Here is a 22,817-nt window from a genome sequence, read left to right as displayed (position 1 = left end):
AGAAGCTACAGCTCTTCCACAGAACGCAGTCTGCCAACCACTCCATCGGCAGATGACACTGTTGCACACCAGTTGTCCCATTATGGGCCAGCTACTGCCAAGCGTCAGCAGGCTGTATTGGCTATGAAGTGTTTGGGCGACAACAGACACACCGCGGAAGTTCTGTCCGAGTTCTTGCAACAAGAAACGCAGTCGTGGCTGGGCACAGTAGATCTTGAGGCAGGCAAGGTAGTGAGTGATAACGGAAGGAATTTCATGGCTGCCATCTCCCTTTCCCAACTGAAACACATTCCTTGCCTGGCTCACACCTTAAACCTGGTGGTGCAGTGCTTATTGAAAACTTATCCTGGGTTCTCCGACCTGCTCCTCAAAGTGCGTGCACTTTGCTCACATATCCGACGTTCGCCTGTACACGCCAGCCGTATGCAGACCTATCAGCGGTCTTTGAACCTTCCCCAGCATCGCCTAATCATAGACGTTGCAACAAGGTGGAACTCAACACTGCACATGCTTCAGAGACTGTGCGAACAGAGGCGTGCTGTTATTTATTTGTGGGAGGATACACGGGCAGGCAGTAGGATGGCAGACATGGAGTTGTCAGGTGTGCAGTGGTCTAAGATACAAGACATGTGTCAAGTCCTTCAGTGTTTTGAGGAATGCACACGGCTGGTTAGTGCAGACAACGCCGTAATAAGCATGAGCATCCCCCTAATGCGTCTGCTGATGCAAAGTTTGACGCACATAAAGGAGCAGGCGTCTGCACCAGAGGAAGAGGAAAGCCTTGATGACAGTCAGCCATTGTCTGGTCAGGGCAGTGTACAGGACGAGGTAGCGGGCGAAGAGGAGGTGGAGGACGAGGAGGATGATGGGGATGAGTATATTTTTAATGCCGAACCTTTCCCGGGGGCACAGGAAATTGGTTGCGTGTCACGGCCGGGTTCTGGTTTTTTGAGGGACACAAGTGACGTAGATTTGCCTGCAACTGCCCCTCAACCAATCACAACCGGAGATTTGACAACTGGAACTTTGGCCCACATGGCGGATTATGCCTTACGTATCCTAAAAAGGGACACACGCATTACGAAAATGATGAACGATGACGATTACTGGTTGGCCTGCCTCCTTGATCCACGCTATAAAGGCAAATTGCAAAATATTATGCCACATGAGAACTTGGAACTAATATTAGCAACCAAACAATCAACTCTTGTTGACCGTTTGCTTCAGGCATTCCCAGCACACAGCGCACGTGATCGTTCTCACACGAGCTCCAGGGGGCAGCAGACTAGGAGTGTTAGGGGTGCACACATCAGAAGTGGCGTTGGACAGAGGGGTTTTCTGACCAGGTTGTGGAGTGATTTTGCTATGACCGCAGACAGGACAGGTACTGCTGCATCAATTGAAAGTGACAGGAGACAACATTTGTCCAGTATGGTTACTAACTATTTTTCATCCCTTATCGATGTTCTCCCTCAACCGTCATTCCCATTTGATTACTGGGCCTCCAAATTAGACACCTGGCCAGAATTGGCAGAATATGCATTGCAGGAGCTTGCTTGCCCGGCAGCAAGTGTCCTATCAGAAAGAGTATTCAGTGCTGCAGGTTCAATATTAACCGAAAAAAGGACTCGTCTGGCTACCCAAAATGTTGACGATCTAACATTCATTAAAATGAACCACAACTGGATTTCAAAATCTTTTGCCCCACCTTGCCCGGCCGACACCTAGCTTTCCTATGAAAAGCTCTTGCCTGTGAATTACTTTTCTAATGTCTAATTTGCTGCAGCTGATTGTACAGCATACGACATGTTTACACCTCCCTAAATGGCAAAACTCCCCACACGGGGCCGTGGTATCGCGACTTGGCGCAAGCACCCGTGAGACTGCTGTTTGTCTGAAGAGGTGGGTGTGCTCGCTTTTGGTTGACGGCATTGCTACTGGGTCCCTCATAGTACAATGTAGTGTCTCTGGCGGTGGTGGTGCGCACCCAACGTCAGACACACCGTTGTAACATGAGGGGCCCTGGGGCGGTCCCGCCGGCCTCAAGAGAGTTCCCCCCTACCCCAGCTCAAAATGTGCTCTACCACGTGCAAAATTATGTCGCACAGCTCCACCAATCTTTAGTCTATTCGCTGACATCATTCAATGTCTGGCACTGACAATACAAATTTGTAGACATCTATGATGCAACTTAAAGTAGTCTGTGTCTGTGTCCTATATTGGCACCATTAAATAGTTACTGCCAAATTACTATGTCAGAAACTCAGTAGATGAGCCCACCCCTGTACCTAAGTATGCCACCTTTTTTTTTGTTTTGGTTGTTTTGCGAGACATTAACATCTATTTATATTTTGGGAGTACTGGGACAGACACTCCTTGCACTACTCCTCCACTCACCACCAAGCTGCCTGTGTATCCATGTAACCGCTGTAAAGCTGCCATGAGCCTATTGTTTGTTATTTTAGGCCTTTGATAGCCTGTCTGCGGTCCCTACTTTAAATACTCCTCCACTCACCACCAAGCTGCCTGCCCGTGTATCCATGTAACCGCTGTAAAACTGCCATGAGCCTATTGTTTGTTATTTTAGGCCTTTGATAGCCTGTCTGCGGTCCCTACTTTAAATACTCCTCCACTCATCACCAAGCTGCCTGCCCGTGTATCCATGTAACCGCTGTAAAACTGCCATGAGCCTATTGTTTGTTATTTTAGGCCTTTGATAGCCTGTCTGCGGTCCCTACTTTAAATACTCCTCCACTCACCACCAAGCTGCCTGTGTATCCATGTAACCGCTGTAAAGCTGCCATGAGCCTATTGTTTGTTATTTTAGGCCTTTGATAGCCTGTCTGCGGTCCCTACTTTAAATACTCCTCCACTCATCACCAAGCTGCCTGCCCGTGTATCCATGTAACCGCTGTAAAACTGCCATGAGCCTATTGTTTGTTATTTTAGGCCTTTGATAGCCTGTCTGCGATCCCTACTTTAAATACTCCTCCACTCATCACCAAGCTGCCTGCCCGTGTATCCATGTAACCGCTGTAAAACTGCCATGAGCCTATTGTTTGTTATTTTAGGCCTTTGATAGCCTGTCTGCAGTCCCTACTTTAAATACTCCTCCACTCACCACCAAGCTGCCTGCCCGTGTATCCATGTAACCGCTGTAAAACTGCCATGAGCCTATTGTTTGTTATTTTAGGCCTTTGATAGCCTGTCTGCGGTCCCTACTTTAAATACTCCTCCACTCACCACCAAGCTGCCTGCCCGTGTATCCATGTAACCGCTGTAAAACTGCCATGAGCCTATTGTTTGTTATTTTAGGCCTTTGATAGCCTGTCTGCGGTCCCTACTTTAAATACTCCTCCACTCACCACCAAGCTGCCTGCCCGTGTATCCATGTAACCGCTGTAAAACTGCCATGAGCCTATTGTTTGTTATTTTATGCCTTTGATAGCCTGTCTGCGGTCCCTACTTTAAATACTCCTCCACTCACCACCAAGCTGCCTGTGTATCCATGTAACCGCTGTAAAACTGCCATGAGCCTATTGTTTGTTATTTTAGGCCTTTGATAGCCTGTCTGCGGTCCCTACTTTAAATACTCCTCCACTCATCACCAAGCTGCCTGCCCGTGTATCCATGTAACCGCTGTAAAACTGCCATGAGCCTATTGTTTGTTATTTTAGGCCTTTGATAGCCTGTCTGCGGTCCCTACTTTAAATACTCCTCCACTCATCACCAAGCTGCCTGCCCGTGTATCCATGTAACCGCTGTAAAACTGCCATGAGCCTATTGTTTGTTATTTTAGGCCTTTGATAGCCTGTCTGCGGTCCCTACTTTAAATACTCCTCCACTCACCACAAGCTGCCTGCCCGTGTATCCATGTAACCGCTGTAAAACTGCCATGAGCCTATTGTTTGTTATTTTAGGCCTTTGATAGCCTGTCTGCGGTCCCTACTTTAAATACTCCTCCACTCACCACCAAGCTGCCTGCCCGTGTATCCATGTAACCGCTGTAAAACTGCCATGAGCCTATTGTTTGTTATTTTAGGCCTTTGATAGCCTGTCTGCGGTCCCTACTTTAAATACTCCTCCACTCACCACCAAGCTGCCTGCCCGTGTATCCATGTAACCGCTGTAAAACTGCCATGAGCCTATTGTTTGTTATTTTAGGCCTTTGATAGCCTGTCTGCGGTCCCTACTTTAAATACTCCTCCACTCACCACCAAGCTGCCTGTGTATCCATGTAACCGCTGTAAAACTGCCATGAGCCTATTGTTTGTTATTTTAGGCCTTTGATAGCCTGTCTGCGGTCCCTACTTTAAATACTCCTCCACTCATCACCAAGCTGCCTGCCCGTGTATCCATGTAACCGCTGTAAAACTGCCATGAGCCTATTGTTTGTTATTTTAGGCCTTTGATAGCCTGTCTGCGGTCCCTACTTTAAATACTCCTCCACTGACCACCAAGCTGCCTGTGTATCCATGTAACCGATGTAAAACTGCAGTATTTTGCTTATAAAAAAGAAAATACTGGAGAGATATCAAATGCAGACATTTTAACATTAAAAACAAAAACATATACAACAAAAAACTGGTACAGTACAAAAATTGGCCACCAGCTACAAAAACTTTCTCCTGCAAGTAGTTAACTGAAAGGTTTTTTTCCATTGAAAACACAGATATGGCATCCACCGAGTGTTGTCCTGTCGCGTCTTCTTTATATTATTGCCAAGAAGCTGCAACTGAATAAAGCTGAGCTTCTACCTTCTGCCTCTTATTAACTGCTTTTTTTAAAAAAAATTGTCCACCAGCTACAAAAACTTTCTCCTGCAAGTAGTTAACTGAAAGGTTTTTTTCCATTGAAAACACAGATATGGCATACACCAAGTGTTGTCCTGTCGCGTCTTCTTTATATTATTGCCAAGAAGCTGCAACTGAATAAAGCTGTGCTTCAACCTTCTGTTCCAAATTACCATTTTTAAAAATGCCATTGGCTGTTCCGGCCTACTAAAGGTGTCTGTCTGCCCCTGCCTGGTGTTGTCCTCAACTGAATAAAGCTGAGCTTCAACCTTCAGTTCCAAATTACCATTTTTAAAAATGCAATTGGCTGTTCCGGCCTACTAAAGGTGAATGTCTGCCCCTGCCTGGTGTTGTCCTCAACTGAATAAAGCTGAGCTTCTACCTTCTGTTCCAAATTACCATTTTTAAAAATGCCATTGGCTGTTCCGGCCTACTAAAGGTGAATGTCTGCCCCTGCCTGGTGTTGTCCTCAACTGAATAAAGCTGAGCTTCTACCTTCTGTTCCAAATTCCCATTTTTAAAAATGCCATTGGCTGTTCCGGCCTACTAAAGGTGTCTGTCTGCCCCTGCCTGGTGTTGTCCTCAACTGAATAAAGCTGAGCTTCAACCTTCAGTTCCAAATTACCATTTTTAAAAATGCAATTGGCTGTTCCGGCCTACTAAAGGGGTCTGCCCCTGCCTGGTGTTGTCCTCAACTGAATAAAGCTGAGCTTCTACCTTCTGCCTCTTACTAACTGCTGTTTTTTTATAAAATTGGCTGTTCCGGCCTACTAAAGGTGTCTGTCTGCCCCTGCCAGGTGTTGTCCTCAACTGAATAAAGCTGAGCTTCTACCTTCTGTTCCAAATTACCATTTTTAAAAATGCCATTGGCTGTTCCGGCCTACTAAAGGTGAATGTCTGCCCCTGCCTGGTGTTGTCCTCAACTGAATAAAGCTGAGCTTCTACCTTCTGTTCCAAATTACCATTTTTAAAAATGCCATTGGCTGTTCCGGCCTACTAAAGGTGTCTGTCTGCCCCTGCCTGGTGTTGTCCTCAACTGAATAAAGCTGAGCTTCAACCTTCAGTTCCAAATTACCATTTTTAAAAATGCAATTGGCTGTTCCGGCCTACTAAAGGTGTCTGTCTGCCCCTGCCTGGTGTTGTCCTCAACTGAATAAAGCTGAGCTTCTACCTTCTGTTCCAAATTACCATTTTTAAAAATGCCATTGGCTGTTCCGGCCTACTAAAGGTGTCTGTCTGCCCCTGCCTGGTGTTGTCATCAACTGAATAAAGCTGAGCTTCAACCTTCAGTTCCAAATTACCATTTTTGAAAATGCAATTGGCTGTTCCGGCCTACTAAAGGTGAATGTCTGCCCCTGCCTGGTGTTGTCCTCAACTGAATAAAGCTGAGCTTCTACCTTCTGTTCCAAATTACCATTTTTAAAAATGCCATTGGCTGTTCCGGCCTACTAAAGGTGAATGTCTGCCCCTGCCTGGTGTTGTCCTCAACTGAATAAAGCTGAGCTTCTACCTTCTGTTCCAAATTACCATTTTTAAAAATGCCATTGGCTGTTCCGGCCTACTAAAGGTGTCTGTCTGCCCCTGCCTGGTGTTGTCCTCAACTGAATAAAGCTGAGCTTCAACCTTCAGTTCCAAATTACCATTTTTAAAAATGCAATTGGCTGTTCCGGCCTACTAAAGGGGTCTGCCCCTGCCTGGTGTTGTCCTCAACTGAATAAAGCTGAGCTTCTACCTTCTGCCTCTTACTAACTGCTGTTTTTTTATAAAATTGGCTGTTCCGGCCTACTAAAGGTGTCTGTCTGCCCCTGCCAGGTGTTGTCCTCAACTGAATAAAGCTGAGCTTCTACCTTCTGTTCCAAATTACCATTTTTAAAAATGCCATTGGCTGTTCCGGCCTACTAAAGGTGAATGTCTGCCCCTGCCTGGTGTTGTCCTCAACTGAATAAAGCTGAGCTTCTACCTTCTGTTCCAAATTACCATTTTTAAAAATGCCATTGGCTGTTCCGGCCTACTAAAGGTGTCTGTCTGCCCCTGCCTGGTGTTGTCCTCAACTGAATAAAGCTGAGCTTCTACCTTCTGTTCCAAATTACCATTTTTAAAAATGCCATTGGCTGTTCCGGCCTACTAAAGGTGTCTGTCTGCCCCTGCCTGGTGTTGTCCTCAACTGAATAAAGCTGAGCTTCTACCTTCTGTTCCAAATTACCATTTTTAAAAATGCCATTGGCTGTTCCGGCCTACTAAAGGTGTCTGTCTGCCCCTGCCTGGTGTTGTCCTCAACTGAATAAAGCTGAGCTTCAACCTTCAGTTCCAAATTACCATTTTTAAAAATGCAATTGGCTGTTCCGGCCTACTAAAGGGGTCTGCCCCTGCCTGGTGTTGTCCTCAACTGAATAAAGCTGAGCTTCTACCTTCTGCCTCTTACTAACTGCTGTTTTTTTATAAAATTGGCTGTTCCGGCCTACTAAAGGTGTCTGTCTGCCCCTGCCAGGTGTTGTCCTCAACTGAATAAAGCTGAGCTTCTACCTTCTGTTCCAAATTACCATTTTTAAAAATGCCATTGGCTGTTCCGGCCTACTAAAGGTGAATGTCTGCCCCTGCCTGGTGTTGTCCTCAACTGAATAAAGCTGAGCTTCTACCTTCTGTTCCAAATTACCATTTTTAAAAATGCCATTGGCTGTTCCGGCCTACTAAAGGTGTCTGTCTGCCCCTGCCTGGTGTTGTCCTGAACTGAATAAAGCTGAGCTTCAACCTTCAGTTCCAAATTACCATTTTTAAAAATGCCATTGGCTGTTCCGGCCTACTAAAGGTGTCTGTCTGCCCCTGCCTGGTGTTGTCCTCAACTGAATAAAGCTGAGCTTCAACCTTCAGTTCCAAATTACCATTTTTAAAAATGCAATTGGCTGTTCCGGCCTACTAAAGGTGAATGTCTGCCCCTGCCTGGTGTTGTCCTCAACTGAATAAAGCTGAGCTTCTACCTTCTGTTCCAAATTACCATTTTTAAAAATGCCATTGGCTGTTCCGGCCTACTAAAGGTGAATGTCTGCCCCTGCCTGGTGTTGTCCTCAACTGAATAAAGCTGAGCTTCAACCTTCAGTTCCAAATTACCATTTTTAAAAATGCAATTGGCTGTTCCGGCCTACTAAAGGGGTCTGCCCCTGCCTGGTGTTGTCCTCAACTGAATAAAGCTGAGCTTCTACCTTCTGCCTCTTACTAACTGCTGTTTTTTTATAAAATTGGCTGTTCCGGCCTACTAAAGGTGTCTGTCTGCCCCTGCCAGGTGTTGTCCTCAACTGAATAAAGCTGAGCTTCTACCTTCTGTTCCAAATTACCATTTTTAAAAATGCCATTGGCTGTTCCGGCCCACTAAAGGTGAATGTCTGCCCCTGCCTGGTGTTGTCCTCAACTGAATAAAGCTGAGCTTCTACCTTCTGTTCCAAATTACCATTTTTAAAAATGCCATTGGCTGTTCCGGCCTACTAAAGGTGTCTGTCTGCCCCTGCCTGGTGTTGTCCTCAACTGAATAAAGCTGAGCTTCAACCTTCAGTTCCAAATTACCATTTTTAAAAATGCAATTGGCTGTTCCGGCCTACTAAAGGTGAATGTCTGCCCCTGCCTGGTGTTGTCCTCAACTGAATAAAGCTGAGCTTCTACCTTCTGTTCCAAATTACCATTTTTAAAAATGCCATTGGCTGTTCCGGCCTACTAAAGGTGTCTGTCTGCCCCTGCCTGGTGTTGTCCTCAACTGAATAAAGCTGAGCTTCAACCTTCAGTTCCAAATTACCATTTTTAAAAATGCAATTGGCTGTTCCGGCCTACTAAAGGTGAATGTCTGCCCCTGCCTGGTGTTGTCCTCAACTGAATAAAGCTGAGCTTCTACCTTCTGTTCCAAATTACCATTTTTAAAAATGCCATTTGCTGTTCCGGCCTACTAAAGGTGTCTGTCTGCCCCTGCCTGGTGTTGTCCTCAACTGAATAAAGCTGAGCTTCAACCTTCAGTTCCAAATTACCATTTTTAAAAATGCAATTGGCTGTTCCGGCCTACTAAAGGGGTCTGCCCCTGCCTGGTGTTGTCCTCAACTGAATAAAGCTGAGCTTCTACCTTCTGCCTCTTACTAACTGCTGTTTTTTTATAAAATTGGCTGTTCCGGCCTACTAAAGGTGTCTGTCTGCCCCTGCCAGGTGTTGTCCTCAACTGAATAAAGCTGAGCTTCTACCTTCTGTTCCAAATTACCATTTTTAAAAATGCCATTGGCTGTTCCGGCCTACTAAAGGTGAATGTCTGCCCCTGCCTGGTGTTGTCCTCAACTGAATAAAGCTGAGCTTCTACCTTCTGTTCCAAATTACCATTTTTAAAAATGCCATTGGCTGTTCCGGCCTACTAAAGGTGAATGTCTGCCCCTGCCTGGTGTTGTCCTCAACTGAATAAAGCTGAGCTTCAACCTTCAGTTCCAAATTACCATTTTTAAAAATGCAATTGGCTGTTCCGGCCTACTAAAGGTGTCTGTCTGCCCCTGCCTGGTGTTGTCCTCAACTGAATAAAGCTGAGCTTCTACCTTCTGCCTCTTACTAACTGCTGTTATTTTATAAAATTGGCTGTTCCGGCCTACTAAAGGTGTCTGTCTGCCCCTGCCAGGTGTTGTCCTCAACTGAATAAAGCTGAGCTTCTACCTTCTGTTCCAAATTACCATTTTTAAAAATGCCATTGGCTGTTCCGGCCCACTAAAGGTGAATGTCTGCCCCTGCCTGGTGTTGTCCTCAACTGAATAAAGCTGAGCTTCTACCTTCTGTTCCAAATTACCATTTTTAAAAATGCCATTGGCTGTTCCGGCCTACTAAAGGTGTCTGTCTGCCCCTGCCTGGTGTTGTCCTCAACTGAATAAAGCTGAGCTTCAACCTTCAGTTCCAAATTACCATTTTTAAAAATGCAATTGGCTGTTCCGGCCTACTAAAGGTGAATGTCTGCCCCTGCCTGGTGTTGTCCTCAACTGAATAAAGCTGAGCTTCTACCTTCTGTTCCAAATTACCATTTTTAAAAATGCCATTGGCTGTTCCGGCCTACTAAAGGTGTCTGTCTGCCCCTGCCTGGTGTTGTCCTCAACTGAATAAAGCTGAGCTTCAACCTTCAGTTCCAAATTACCATTTTTAAAAATGCAATTGGCTGTTCCGGCCTACTAAAGGTGAATGTCTGCCCCTGCCTGGTGTTGTCCTCAACTGAATAAAGCTGAGCTTCTACCTTCTGTTCCAAATTACCATTTTTAAAAATGCCATTGGCTGTTCCGGCCTACTAAAGGTGAATGTCTGCCCCTGCCTGGTGTTGTCCTCAACTGAATAAAGCTGAGCTTCTACCTTCTGTTCCAAATTACCATTTTTAAAAATGCCATTGGCTGTTCCGGCCTACTAAAGGTGTCTGTCTGCCCCTGCCTGGTGTTGTCCTCAACTGAATAAAGCTGAGCTTCAACCTTCAGTTCCAAATTACCATTTTTAAAAATGCAATTGGCTGTTCCGGCCTACTAAAGGGGTCTGCCCCTGCCTGGTGTTGTCCTCAACTGAATAAAGCTGAGCTTCTACCTTCTGCCTCTTACTAACTGCTGTTTTTTTATAAAATTGGCTGTTCCGGCCTACTAAAGGTGTCTGTCTGCCCCTGCCAGGTGTTGTCCTCAACTGAATAAAGCTGAGCTTCTACCTTCTGTTCCAAATTACCATTTTTAAAAATGCCATTGGCTGTTCCGGCCTACTAAAGGTGAATGTCTGCCCCTGCCTGGTGTTGTCCTCAACTGAATAAAGCTGAGCTTCTACCTTCTGTTCCAAATTACCATTTTTAAAAATGCCATTGGCTGTTCCGGCCTACTAAAGGTGTCTGTCTGCCCCTGCCTGGTGTTGTCCTCAACTGAATAAAGCTGAGCTTCAACCTTCAGTTCCAAATTACCATTTTTAAAAATGCAATTGGCTGTTCCGGCCTACTAAAGGTGAATGTCTGCCCCTGCCTGGTGTTGTCCTCAACTGAATAAAGCTGAGCTTCTACCTTCTGTTCCAAATTACCATTTTTAAAAATGCCATTGGCTGTTCCGGCCTACTAAAGGTGTCTGTCTGCCCCTGCCTGGTGTTGTCCTCAACTGAATAAAGCTGAGCTTCAACCTTCAGTTCCAAATTACCATTTTTAAAAATGCAATTGGCTGTTCCGGCCTACTAAAGGTGAATGTCTGCCCCTGCCTGGTGTTGTCCTCAACTGAATAAAGCTGAGCTTCTACCTTCTGTTCCAAATTACCATTTTTAAAAATGCCATTGGCTGTTCCGGCCTACTAAAGGTGAATGTCTGCCCCTGCCTGGTGTTGTCCTCAACTGAATAAAGCTGAGCTTCTACCTTCTGTTCCAAATTACCATTTTTAAAAATGCCATTGGCTGTTCCGGCCTACTAAAGGTGTCTGTCTGCCCCTGCCTGGTGTTGTCCTCAACTGAATAAAGCTGAGCTTCAACCTTCAGTTCCAAATTACCATTTTTAAAAATGCAATTGGCTGTTCCGGCCTACTAAAGGTGTCTGTCTGCCCCTGCCTGGTGTTGTCCTCAACTGAATAAAGCTGAGCTTCTACCTTCTGTTCCAAATTACCATTTTTAAAAATGCCATTGGCTGTTCCGGCCTACTAAAGGTGAATGTCTGCCCCTGCCTGGTGTTGTCCTCAACTGAATAAAGCTGAGCTTCAACCTTCAGTTCCAAATTACCATTTTTAAAAATGCAATTGGCTGTTCCGGCCTACTAAAGGTGTCTGTCTGCCCCTGCCTGGTGTTGTCCTCAACTGAATAAAGCTGAGCTTCAACCTTCAGTTCCAAATTACCATTTTTAAGTATGCAATTGGCTGTTCCGGCCTACTAAAGGTGTCTGTCTGCCCCTGCCTGGTGTTGTCCTCAACTGAATAAAGCTGAGCTTCAACCTTCAGTTCCAAATTACCATTTTTAAAAATGCAATTGGCTGTTCCGGCCTACTAAAGGGGTCTGCCCCTGCCTGGTGTTGTCCTCAACTGAATAAAGCTGAGCTTCTACCTTCTGCCTCTTACTAACTGCTGTTTTTTTAAAAAATTGGCTGTTCCGGCCTACTAAAGGTGTCTGTCTGCCCCTGCCTGGTGTTGTCCTCAACTGAACAAAGCTGAGCTTCCACATTCTGGCTTTCACCCTATACTATCAGATATTAAATTGCATTTGGCCTACTAGTGTGGTTAGACCCTTGAAACAGTGTCTGCTGCTCTTGGGTTTGCTACTCCACTGAACAAAGCAATGCCGCCTGTTTATTCCTGTTACCAATTTTGAACTGCATTTAGCCCACTTTATTCTTTGGCCCTATATCTGTTTCCTCCTCATCCCGCCCATTGCCCAGCCACTGCTAGATGAGTCTGCTGGTACATTGACCTAGACCACTACATTCCCCTTATACTCTACACAGCCAGAATCTGACCCTGCTGAAAGTAAGGTTCCCCTTCCCGCATGTTATACCACCTTACACAGGGACAGAGAGGAAGGTGCAGATGAAAGTGCAGGTTCCTTCATCAGGTGGGGGGGCATACTCGTTGGCGACGTCACTGGCACAGGGCCCCTCAGAGTACGCAAAAGTGTCGCTGCTGGTGGGAGGCGCCCCCGCCATGCAAACACACCGCCGTACTTTGAGGGGTCCTGTGCCAGTGCCAATGCGAACGAGTGGGCCCCCCCTGCTTGCTCAGGATCACAGCACTTGCAACGTTGAAATACTTACCTCTCCCTGCTCCACCGCCATGGCGTAGTCCATGTTTCCTGGGCCCACTAAAACCTTGAACCAGCCCTACCCCCACAACTTTTGCCAAATGACCCCCAATTTCCAGTGCCCAACTATTATTATAAAGTTAATTAAGATTGACAAGCTTCAGAAAACAAGAATGGATGTTTTTGGCAGTAAAATGTGCACTGTAGGTGTTTTCCTGGCCTCCACTCACTGCCGGCTATGCTTCCCCATTGACTTGCATTGGGTTTCGTGTTTCGGTCGATCCCCGACTTTTAGCGATAATCGGCCGACTTCACTCGACTCGACTCTGGACTAAATCGGGTTTCACAAAACCAGACTCGATCTTAAAAAAATGAAAGTCGCTCAACCCTACATAAGACGATTATGTCTGCGCCGCCGTCACAACTGACAACAGATGTCCCACTCTTTCACCTTCATCATAAAATTGTGTTTTCTGGAAGGCTCTCCTCTGCTCTGCTTTTATTGTATATACCTTATTAACCTCTTCCTGGGCTCCCGAAAGCCTACTCTGATTTCCTACTGACGGGTTCGCTATCATATCCATTTCTGCCCTCTCCAGAGTCTCCGTGACTTCCCGGTCCTCTAAACTAGTTTTAGACTTAATGTCAGGACTCTGAATATTTTTTACCTTTTGTGCATTACTGCCCTTTCCCAACATGGCACTTTGGTCTCATGTGCACTGTGTCTTCCTGCTATAAAACTCCACCCCAGCCTTCAGTCTGTGCTAGAGTATTCTGCCTTGTATCCAGCTCCTGACCTCTGATTACTCCCTGGCTATACACCTGCTCCTGTGAACCTGTGTGGTGATCCTGCTACTCTGCTCTGAGTTCCTGCTGCATACACCAGTTCCAGTAATCCTCCTTCATCTGCTGCTCGTGTTTACTTCATCTGCATTTGCTGGACATGTAAGCTGCTGCTGGAATAACCTGAGACTATTAACCAGGCCTCCCTGGTTGAGCTTAGATATTATTTGAACTGCCTTATAAGCATATCTATCTGTGTTTGGACTAAGACAAGGATTTATTCGTGTCAAGTTTCCTCAAGAATAACTGTGCTTCATAGACTTTCTGCTTGATTGCATTTCCCTCTGAAGTTTCCTATAGACTGCTAAGCTGCATATATTATTTGCACCAAGTGTTGTGGACTTGAGTTTCTCTCTGTACCTGTTTGAATCACCGTGTGATAATATAGACTTTACCACTTATAAAACTGTGTTCTGTAGTTGTCTTGTTCCACGCAAAGAGTCTCCTGAGTTATCCCCTATAATTATTATACTTACATCTAGAGATTTACCGAAACAAGAGGCCCCTCAGAACTGCCTTCATAGCATCCCACACCATCCGGTTATCAGCACTCCCCTCTTTAAACTGCCAATTCTCTCCCATTCCTTTCTTGTTGACATTCATATTAATATATTCGAGCCATAACAGGTGCAACCTCCACCCATCTCCCTGCCCAATCCTCCCCCCTTTCCGCTAAATAAACAGCTCTATGGGCTTCTGGTCTGAGATCACCCTCTGGAGGTATTCCACTCTGCAGGCCATTTGTGTCATTAGATCATTACCCAACGCTATATCTATTCATGAGAGAGACCCACGAGTCACAGAATAGCAAGAACAACACACTTCATTCTCATTTCTCACTCTCCACAGGTCCACCATTCCAAGCTCTTTTATATAATTCCCAAATTACTTCAATTTCTTGATACCTTTACCTATTTCCTGTTTGTGTCTATCCCACTCCTCATCTATAATATTATTGAAATCACTAGGGTTGAGCGAAACGGGTCGTGCATTTTCATAAGTCGCCGACTTTTGGCAAAGTCGGCGTCTCATGAAACCTGACCCGATCCCTGTGCGGGGTCGGCCATGCGGTACGCGATCTTGGTGCCAAAGTCGCGTTTCGTATGACGCGTTTAGCGCCATTTTTTCAGCCAATGAATGAGCGTGGGCAGAGTGATGACATAGGTCTTAGGGGAGTGAACGCCTATCGTCATGTTATCGCTTGTGCGCAGTAGGGATTTGGAATGTGCAATACGAAATTTTCTGTGCTGGGACGACGGAGGAGAGAGAGAGAGAGAGAGAGAGAGAGAGAGAGAGAGAAAAAAAAATTTAAATTCCTTCATTGGGTTTCGTGTTTCGGCCGAAACCCGACTTTTCACGGTGGTCGGCCGATTTCACTCGACTCGACTTTTAAGACAGTCGGGTTTCACAAAACCCGACTCGACCCTAAAAAACTAAAGGTCGCTCAACCCTAGAAATCACCAATAATCAATAATGGTGATCCCGTGCCCCGCTTAAATAGTTCTAGTATCTTGTGAATCTTTTTCCTGCAGTACCGAGGTGGTATGTACATGGCCATTATACATATTGATTGACAATAAATTTTACAAATTACAAAAATATACTGGCCTTCACTATTAATATGGCTTTCAATTTCTTGGAAGGGCATAGATGCTCCTATCAGTAAAGAAACCCCCCTAGCATATGAAGAATATGTGGAATGATTTGCTTTCCCAATCGATCTTCTCTTCATCACCTCCACCTTCTCCCCAAGTAGATGTGTCTCCTGAAGGCAAAGTACATCCAGTTCCTTCTTCCTAACATATTCCATGATGGCCGTTCTCTGTGTTCCCTCTGACAATCCTCTTACATTCCAGGTAAGGATTTTAATTCTATCTCCCATCATATGATCCTATTTGCGCAAGTTCCCGACCTCTTAAAGTACTATGCTGTTTCTTGTATTTAACAAAACCCATCCCTAAACAGTTAACCCCATCCCTCCCCTCCCTCCTCCCTCCCCAATATTCAATAATCTAACAAACCATAACAATTCTCTTGTTGTATTTCTCCTCTGTTACCAGAGAGTGGGTGATCCTACATTTAGCTACCCTATAAACATTATCTCTCAACCGCTATCTATCTATAGCACCTCCACATTTCCTCCTCCTATACATATCATCATTATTACGATTACAATTAGTCCCTCCATGGTCCATATCAATTAATATACAGGAACAGAAAAGTCTCCATATAGTAACACCATCTTCGCTTTCTCCCTCTCAGGAAACAACTCAGCATTAGTGATGAGCGAATATAGTCGTTACTCGAGATTTCCCGAGCACGCTCGGGTGTCCTCCGAGTATTTTTTAGTGCTCGGAGACTTAGTTTTTATTGCCGTAGCGAAATGATTTACATCTATTAGCAAGCATAAGTACATGTGGGGATTTCCTAGCAACCAGGCAACCCCCACATGTACTTATGCTGGCTAACAGATGTAAATCATTCAGCTGCGGCAATAAAAACTAACTCTCCGAGCGCTAAAAAATACTCGGAGGACACCTGAGCGTGCTCGGGAAATCTCGAATAATGAGTATATTCGCTCATCACTACTCAGCATTCCTCTCCGCTCACTTCCTCCTGTCCTTGTCTGCCTTGAGCCTTTTGTTATTTAAGTAAAGCCACTTAGTGGCCTCTTCCGGTGTTGGGAGATAATGAACCGTTCCCAGGGCTACAACCCTGGGCTTTGCTGGGTACAAAGTAGAATAAATCAAATCCAAGTCTCTCATTCTTTTCTTTACCGCTCCATATTACATTCTCTGCTTCTGCACCTCAGCCGAGTAGCCAGGGTAAATGGAAATTTTGTGGCCATTAATGCACACATCATTAGCCATACTTGCTTTTCTCAGTATAATGGCTCTGTCTCTGTAGTTAAGGATCCTAGCAAGCATATTATAATTGCAAAATTCAAATATGTATATGAAGAGCTACGCAGATACATTGAGCATTGAAGCAGATTTGTGTTTATTACATCATCAGTCACTTATATATATATATATATATATATATATATATATATATATATAGATAGATTTCTTGGACCTTCATTGTAGCAATATAATTGGCTACTCTTATCTCTAAATATGTGCTGGCATTAGCATACATACATCTTATTGGCTCAAAGTGATTCCGTCGACACCCAGCTGAAGAGTCTAGGTCTCACTTAGTTTTGTTTTCTCCCACTTTCCTATGTTTTTTCTCCCACTTTCCTATGTTTTATCTAAGGCTAGGTTCACATTAGCGTTTCTGTGCACAGCGTATCATCTACATGCGCAAACGCATGCCAAAATGCATTCAAAAGCATGCTTTCGCCTGTGCATCATTTTGCGCATGACACAAGCAAAAACGCTGCGTGTGCATGCATTTAAATGCGTTTTGGCATTTGGTTTGCATTTTTTTGCATTTGGTGGAGGTGACATCATTTCCTGGACATGCGCAGTCTAAAGTACGCATGCGTATCGAACGCATGCGTACGCATGTCCTTGCGTACCAATGTGTTCCCATACACAGTAATGCATTTTTTTTACGCAATCATCCGCAATCGTCCACATGTGGATGATTGTACAATGTTTGACACCTCAAAAAAATGCAACATGTTGCGTTCTTTGGACACCGCCGCACAACACGAAATGACACATGCGTACGCAACTGCATGTGAACACATGCAAAAGTATGTCCCTGCATACACCATGTTAAAGATCTGTACGCATGACACATGCGGATCGATGCGGATTGTACGCTGCGCACACAGACACAAATGTGAAACCGGCCTAAGTCTGTTAGACAAAGATATTCCTAAGGCATCTTTTACACATACCGTTGTTTTGCGGCACGTTTTTGCGGACCAAATAGATTTCTATGGGGCCGCAAAAATGGGCCGCAACAATTTCATGGTGCGCCATATGTCCATGAGGGCCGTATTTACGGACGTGAAAAAAGATTGAGCCTGCTCGATCTTTTTCACGGCTTACAGACACGGCCCCCATTGAAAATCAATGGGGCTGCAAAAACAACGGAAGTTTGTTTTTGCAGTGCACCGTGAGTTCCGGTTTTCCGAACACGTTTTTTTTTTTCCAATATTATTTCCATAGTATAGGAAATCTGAAAAACAGCGATCCGCAAGTTATTTTTGGTCCATTATGATGGCAGGCTATGAAAATTGTGGCGATACAGACCGCAATAACAGGCCGCAAAAAACACAGTATGTGTAAAAGAATCCTTACGGACACCTTATCACAAAACACACATACTGGCTCAAACTCAATCTTGGAAAGCAGGAGAAAATACATGTATAATATCCGCAATAGAGTCAGAATAGATACACGATTCCTGCTCTCACAATGCAGTACTGCTGTGCACCCAATCTGCACAGTTTAAATATAAGAAACTTGAAACTGCTCAAAAAAGGAGACGCTTTTTGCACATCTTAAAAAGCCGATGTTTCCTCACTTTCCAAACAAGAAACCTGTTACCACTCTCCAAAAAGGGTCATTATTTGTACCAGCGCTCGTCAAAAAACCTGGTCTTCTTCCTTATACAGAGAATAAGTATAAACCAGCTCACCTGTGATGCAATGGCTGAACTTCGGGAGCACGGACCCGCTGTGTCCAAGCATATACAATCCAAAAGAAAAAAAATTGTCCAGCTCCACAGAATCCGTGAAGAAAAAATTTCTTTATTCACAAACTTTAACATGGAGGGTACAAACTTCAGCACATACCATATGGGTGTGAAACTCAACACGTTTCTGGAGACTGAGCTCCCTTAATCATGACTTTCTTCCTTATAAACCTCATGTGCTTTATCAGTGACATAGTTGTCATCTGCCTCCAAAAAAGAATAATTTTTGGATTTTTTCATATTTTTATTTTAAATGCATAAAAAAAGTCAGTGCAATGTGTTATTAAACCGTGCAATCTGTGATTTTTTGCCTTGGACAGATTCAGAGGAATATTTCATGTGCATGGTTTCACTGAGTAAAAATGGTCCGAGTGCGATCCGATGTTTTGACGAATTGTACTCGGACCAAAACTACTGTTATCTACACAAGACCTAATAGTGAGTCATTTATTACAGAGTACGGTGTTAGTAGATTTTGATTTGGGTGAAGAAAATAACAATACACTTTGATATTTTATAAAGGGTTAGCATTTTCCAATGGAGAGTCCTGGACTTTCTTGAGACAGTTTTCTCTCCTGACCTTAAAGGATTTTGGAATGGGTAAGAAGAGTTTAGAAGAACCTCTACAGGAGGAGGCCCAACACCTATTTAATCACTTCAAAAGCTTAAATGGTATGTGTCCATTTTTTTATTTAAAATTTAAAATTAAATCATCAAATTGTGGGAGTGGTGGAGCTGATGGTCGGCTCCCTGACTCTCTAATGGATTAAATGTATTTGATGTTCATGTATGTTATAAAACGGTAACACTCACTGGGGCTGCAGTTAGCTTAGGCAGGGCTAACTGTAATGTCCGGCCCAGCTTAGGATGGGGAACTGAGAGTTAGTGTCAAGTACAGGAAGTGACATAAGCGGTGAGTTTTGAGTAGCAACTAGCAGCAGACTGAGATCGGGGGCTGCTAGGGATGACGAGAGCCTAGAACCTCTAGTCTAGGCAGTAGATTACCAGAGAGCCCCTATTCATGAGTCCTCTTTTTGCAGGCCTGGGAACCTCGAGATAGACGTCAGGGCCTGGGTGCACTCAAACTATAAAAGGCAGAATAAGAGGAAAACCAGATATTTTGCTAGAAAAAGAGAAGGTCCCCTAGGGCTAGAGAAAATAGTAAAATAAATGTTCTACTTATACCAAGAAGGAGGTCTGAAGTTGTGTTCTGTACCTGTGGGAAAGATGCCACCCCATTGAACCTTATCCACTACATCTGACTGTAAATACTGTAAATATTGCCATTTGCCAAGTAAAAATTTAATAGTTTTATGGAATCCATTTCCCTTGGAGTTATTACTGCCAAGGATCCAGATTAAGGAAGCCTGGAACACATGCAGGCCTGCAGCCCTGAAGTAAGTGTGATGTGTTCCACATGTAAGAAGAGGGACCAGACCAGGGTATCTTTCTTGCATCGGGTCCGGAACTGTCAGGACTGTCACCTTTGTTGTCTGGAGGAAAGCTTAGAAACCCGGACCGACCTTTGCACCCCACAACATTGGGCGTAGCTAGGCTAAAAAGGGAAGAGCGTGCAAAAAAGCAGACAGACTTGGCGGAAGCACACTGCATGTTGCATGTGAAGTTTGGGGCTCCTTCCTCTGAGTACCCTTTCAGTGCAGGGCCACACTATAGTATCCCTTCTGCCACTTATAGAGACTGTGACCAGAGAACTGTCTTTTGTCCGTTGGCTTCTGCTGCTGAAGGTACCCAATGCAATGGGACAGTATATATCGCATGCGTGCCGCCTAAGAAGGACGGGTGACTCACTGAGAACTGTACCCTTTCTCACCCGCATACGTCTGCCGAGCTTCATTAAGCACCAGCAATATTGTAGCCTTCTCTTCACTCTTCAACCCGAATCCCAGACTCAGGACCCCGCACAAGACTACGAGGACTCTATGTCACCGCCAGGAACCGGATCATCAATCCCTGCAGGACAACACCGGATTCAACATGTGCTAACCACATTGGCACCCACATGCAAACCTAAGACTCTGCAGTCAGGAAGCCGTCATACTGATGGATGATCTGAATGAACAGTTGGTATACCATTGGCCCCCTTTACACCCCTCAATATACCTTTTGTGCCCATACCATTTGCCATACTCCTGCCTCTCCTTTCCACACCCTGCGTGGAGTATTCCCTGTTCACGTAAAGGTTAACATTAACCCTTGCTCTGCCTCCTGTCCATTACTGCATCCGGCAACATGCGCACACACAGCAGTACACCAGGACAAGGAAACGTGTTGTCTGTAGGATGCTAGAGTGAGTGGGGACAGTTGCTCACCCACGACTACCTCGTTTGAGCATCTTATAAAATCACACCTTGTATCTCTTTAGGACAACCATTTGACCCCAGTACCACTGTCATTTGTGCCTCCTCTAATATCATCTCAAGATTAGTGATGGGGATACGCTTTGACTACAGTGATAAGAGGTGGATGGATACCCTGGCTGACTCACGGAAAGCTTTCCACATTGTGTCATCAACTTGGGGTCAGGTGAGGCAGCAGTTTTGCCAATTATAAGAGTAAAATAAATATAAGAATTTAATTTGATTTTGAAAAAAAAAAGACTTTACAGATTAATAATGAATATTGGAGGTTATTTAAAGGGAAACTGTCAGCAGGATTGAGCTGAGTAACCTACACATAGTGTGTGCTGTTATACTGATTAAAATGATACCTTGGTTGAAGAAATCCATCTTGTGGTTGTGTTTTGGTGGGGCTTGTTTTGGGGTCTTCATGTGGTTTTCTGATTAGCGATTCATACTCAAGACTGCTGACAGGTCACTGATCCCTCAGTTACCTTCCCCCTAGTTTACATAGTGAATATATCCACATAATGAAAGAAAACATTCTGCCGGCCGTGGCACCTGCGCTGCACCATAATCGTAGGTTTATTGTGCTCATGATAAATGTGGTTGAGGTTATCCTGATCATAACAAATAAATAAATAAATTAAAAAAATTGCGCTGGCGCCGGCGGTGCCATCTTTGAGGAGGATTTTTTTCTGTAGCAGGATGGCGCTGCCGGCGCTTGCGCAAGAGCAGCTATTGGATCACCTCTATATACACAGATAGCTGCTACTGCGCAGGTGCCGCGGGTGCCATTTTCAAATGGATTTTTTTTTAAGATCAAGACAACCGCAACATATTTAGTATTAACACAGTACACATGCGATTATGCTGCAGCGCAGGTGCCATGGCCGGCACCTGCCTGCAGAATGTTTTTTTTTTCCAGTATGTGCATATATTAATTATGTAAACTTGGGGCAGGTCACTGAGGGATTATGAATACCTAATAAGAGCACCACATGAAACTCCGCCCAAAGGCAGCCCCGAAGCACAAACATCATTAACTCAAAACTGAAAATAAAGATTAATCAACAACCACAAGACAGAATCCTTTAACCAAGGAATCATTTTAATCAGTATTACCTCACCAATCTGACACTGTGTGTAGGTTACTGTGCACAATCCTGCTGACAGGTTCCCTTTAAGTAATATTATAGTGATGCCTTTAACACCTCCTTTATTGGAAGGTACTCAAAAGAGTTGGTTGGTTTACAAAACCCATAATTCATAGTACTCCTATCAGTGCATTAAATAATTAATGTTTCTGTCAACAAGACCTTCATTAGAAAAATGCAAATGACTGTAGAGGCAGGTGTACAAGTCAACACAATTGGGAGCCGGGAATCCATCAAAACGAAGAAATGTGCCATGATTCTCTATTTCTCATGAATATTGGAGTGATAGCCTATCCGTGCACCCTTCATTTAGTAGAAAGATATCCAACCCGCCACAAGATTCACCGATTCTAGATACTCCAATATGGAATCTATCTATGGAATCTAAGTTATATCCTATCGGAAGCACAAATATCAGTCCTAAGTAAAGGTCTAGGCTTTTCTCCAACAAATGACTTTGACATTTTTCAAACTCTGATGGGTGTCAACAAATTGGCTCTCAATTTAACTATTAAATGTCATTTTTTTAATCCAATGCTGGCATTGTTTCAACTATAGAAGAAACTGGACATATATTTTCAGACACGTTTAAATCCTTTAGTGAACAAAAATCCCTGCTAGACTTGAAACAGAAAGCGAAACATCAAAAATATATATAAATATATATCTTTGAATAAAAATGTCATTATGGGAAATAAATACTTCTACCCTCTGCAATCAAGACCATCAGTATTAGACCAGTTCCAAGATTGCATAGAGAAATATCTCATTGAATTACAGTAAATAAAAGGATAATGAATGCAGAGGAAAATAAACATCCGAATTTAACAAAGGCAGAAAGAAAAGCTATTTATGATATAAAAAACAACAGCAACCTCTTGGTGAAAAGAGCGAATAAAAGAGGCACAATAGTCTTACTAAATGCAGGACTGTATGAGAAATTGAATATATAATATACCTATATACCACTCATTCCCAAAGATACCGTATATACTCGAGTATAAGCTGACCCAAGTATAAGCCGAGACCCCTAATTTTGCCACAAAAAACTGGGTAAACTTAATGACTCGAGTATAAGCCTAGGGGGGAAAATGCAGCAGCTACCGGTAAATTTCAAAAATAAAAAGATACCAATAAATGTAAAATTAATTGAGACATCAGTAGGTTAAGTGTTTTTGAATATCCATATTGAATCAGGAGCCCCATAAAATGCTCCATACAGTACATGATGGGCCCCATATAATGTTCCATACAAAATACGCCCCATATAATGCTCCAAATAAAAA

At 44.0% G+C, this 22,817-nt stretch overlaps 1 protein-coding gene across 1 annotated transcript in view; it reads left to right on the top strand.

The window, feature by feature from the left end:
* Window positions 1-22,817, top strand: part of LOC143809414 (cytochrome P450 2C23-like) — an 80,743-nt gene that overhangs the window by 40,283 nt on the left and 17,643 nt on the right. The window contains exons 3-4 of the mRNA XM_077292482.1: window positions 18,540-18,689; window positions 20,401-20,561. Of these exons, the coding sequence (XP_077148597.1) occupies window positions 18,540-18,689; window positions 20,401-20,561 (311 nt within the window). The remainder of the gene's footprint in view (window positions 1-18,539; window positions 18,690-20,400; window positions 20,562-22,817) is intronic.

Source organism: Ranitomeya variabilis, chromosome 2 (assembly GCF_051348905.1).
Source record: "Ranitomeya variabilis isolate aRanVar5 chromosome 2, aRanVar5.hap1, whole genome shotgun sequence".
In the NCBI taxonomy this organism is placed as follows: domain Eukaryota; kingdom Metazoa; phylum Chordata; class Amphibia; order Anura; family Dendrobatidae; genus Ranitomeya; species Ranitomeya variabilis.
This window is presented reverse-complemented; position numbering and strand designations above follow the sequence as displayed.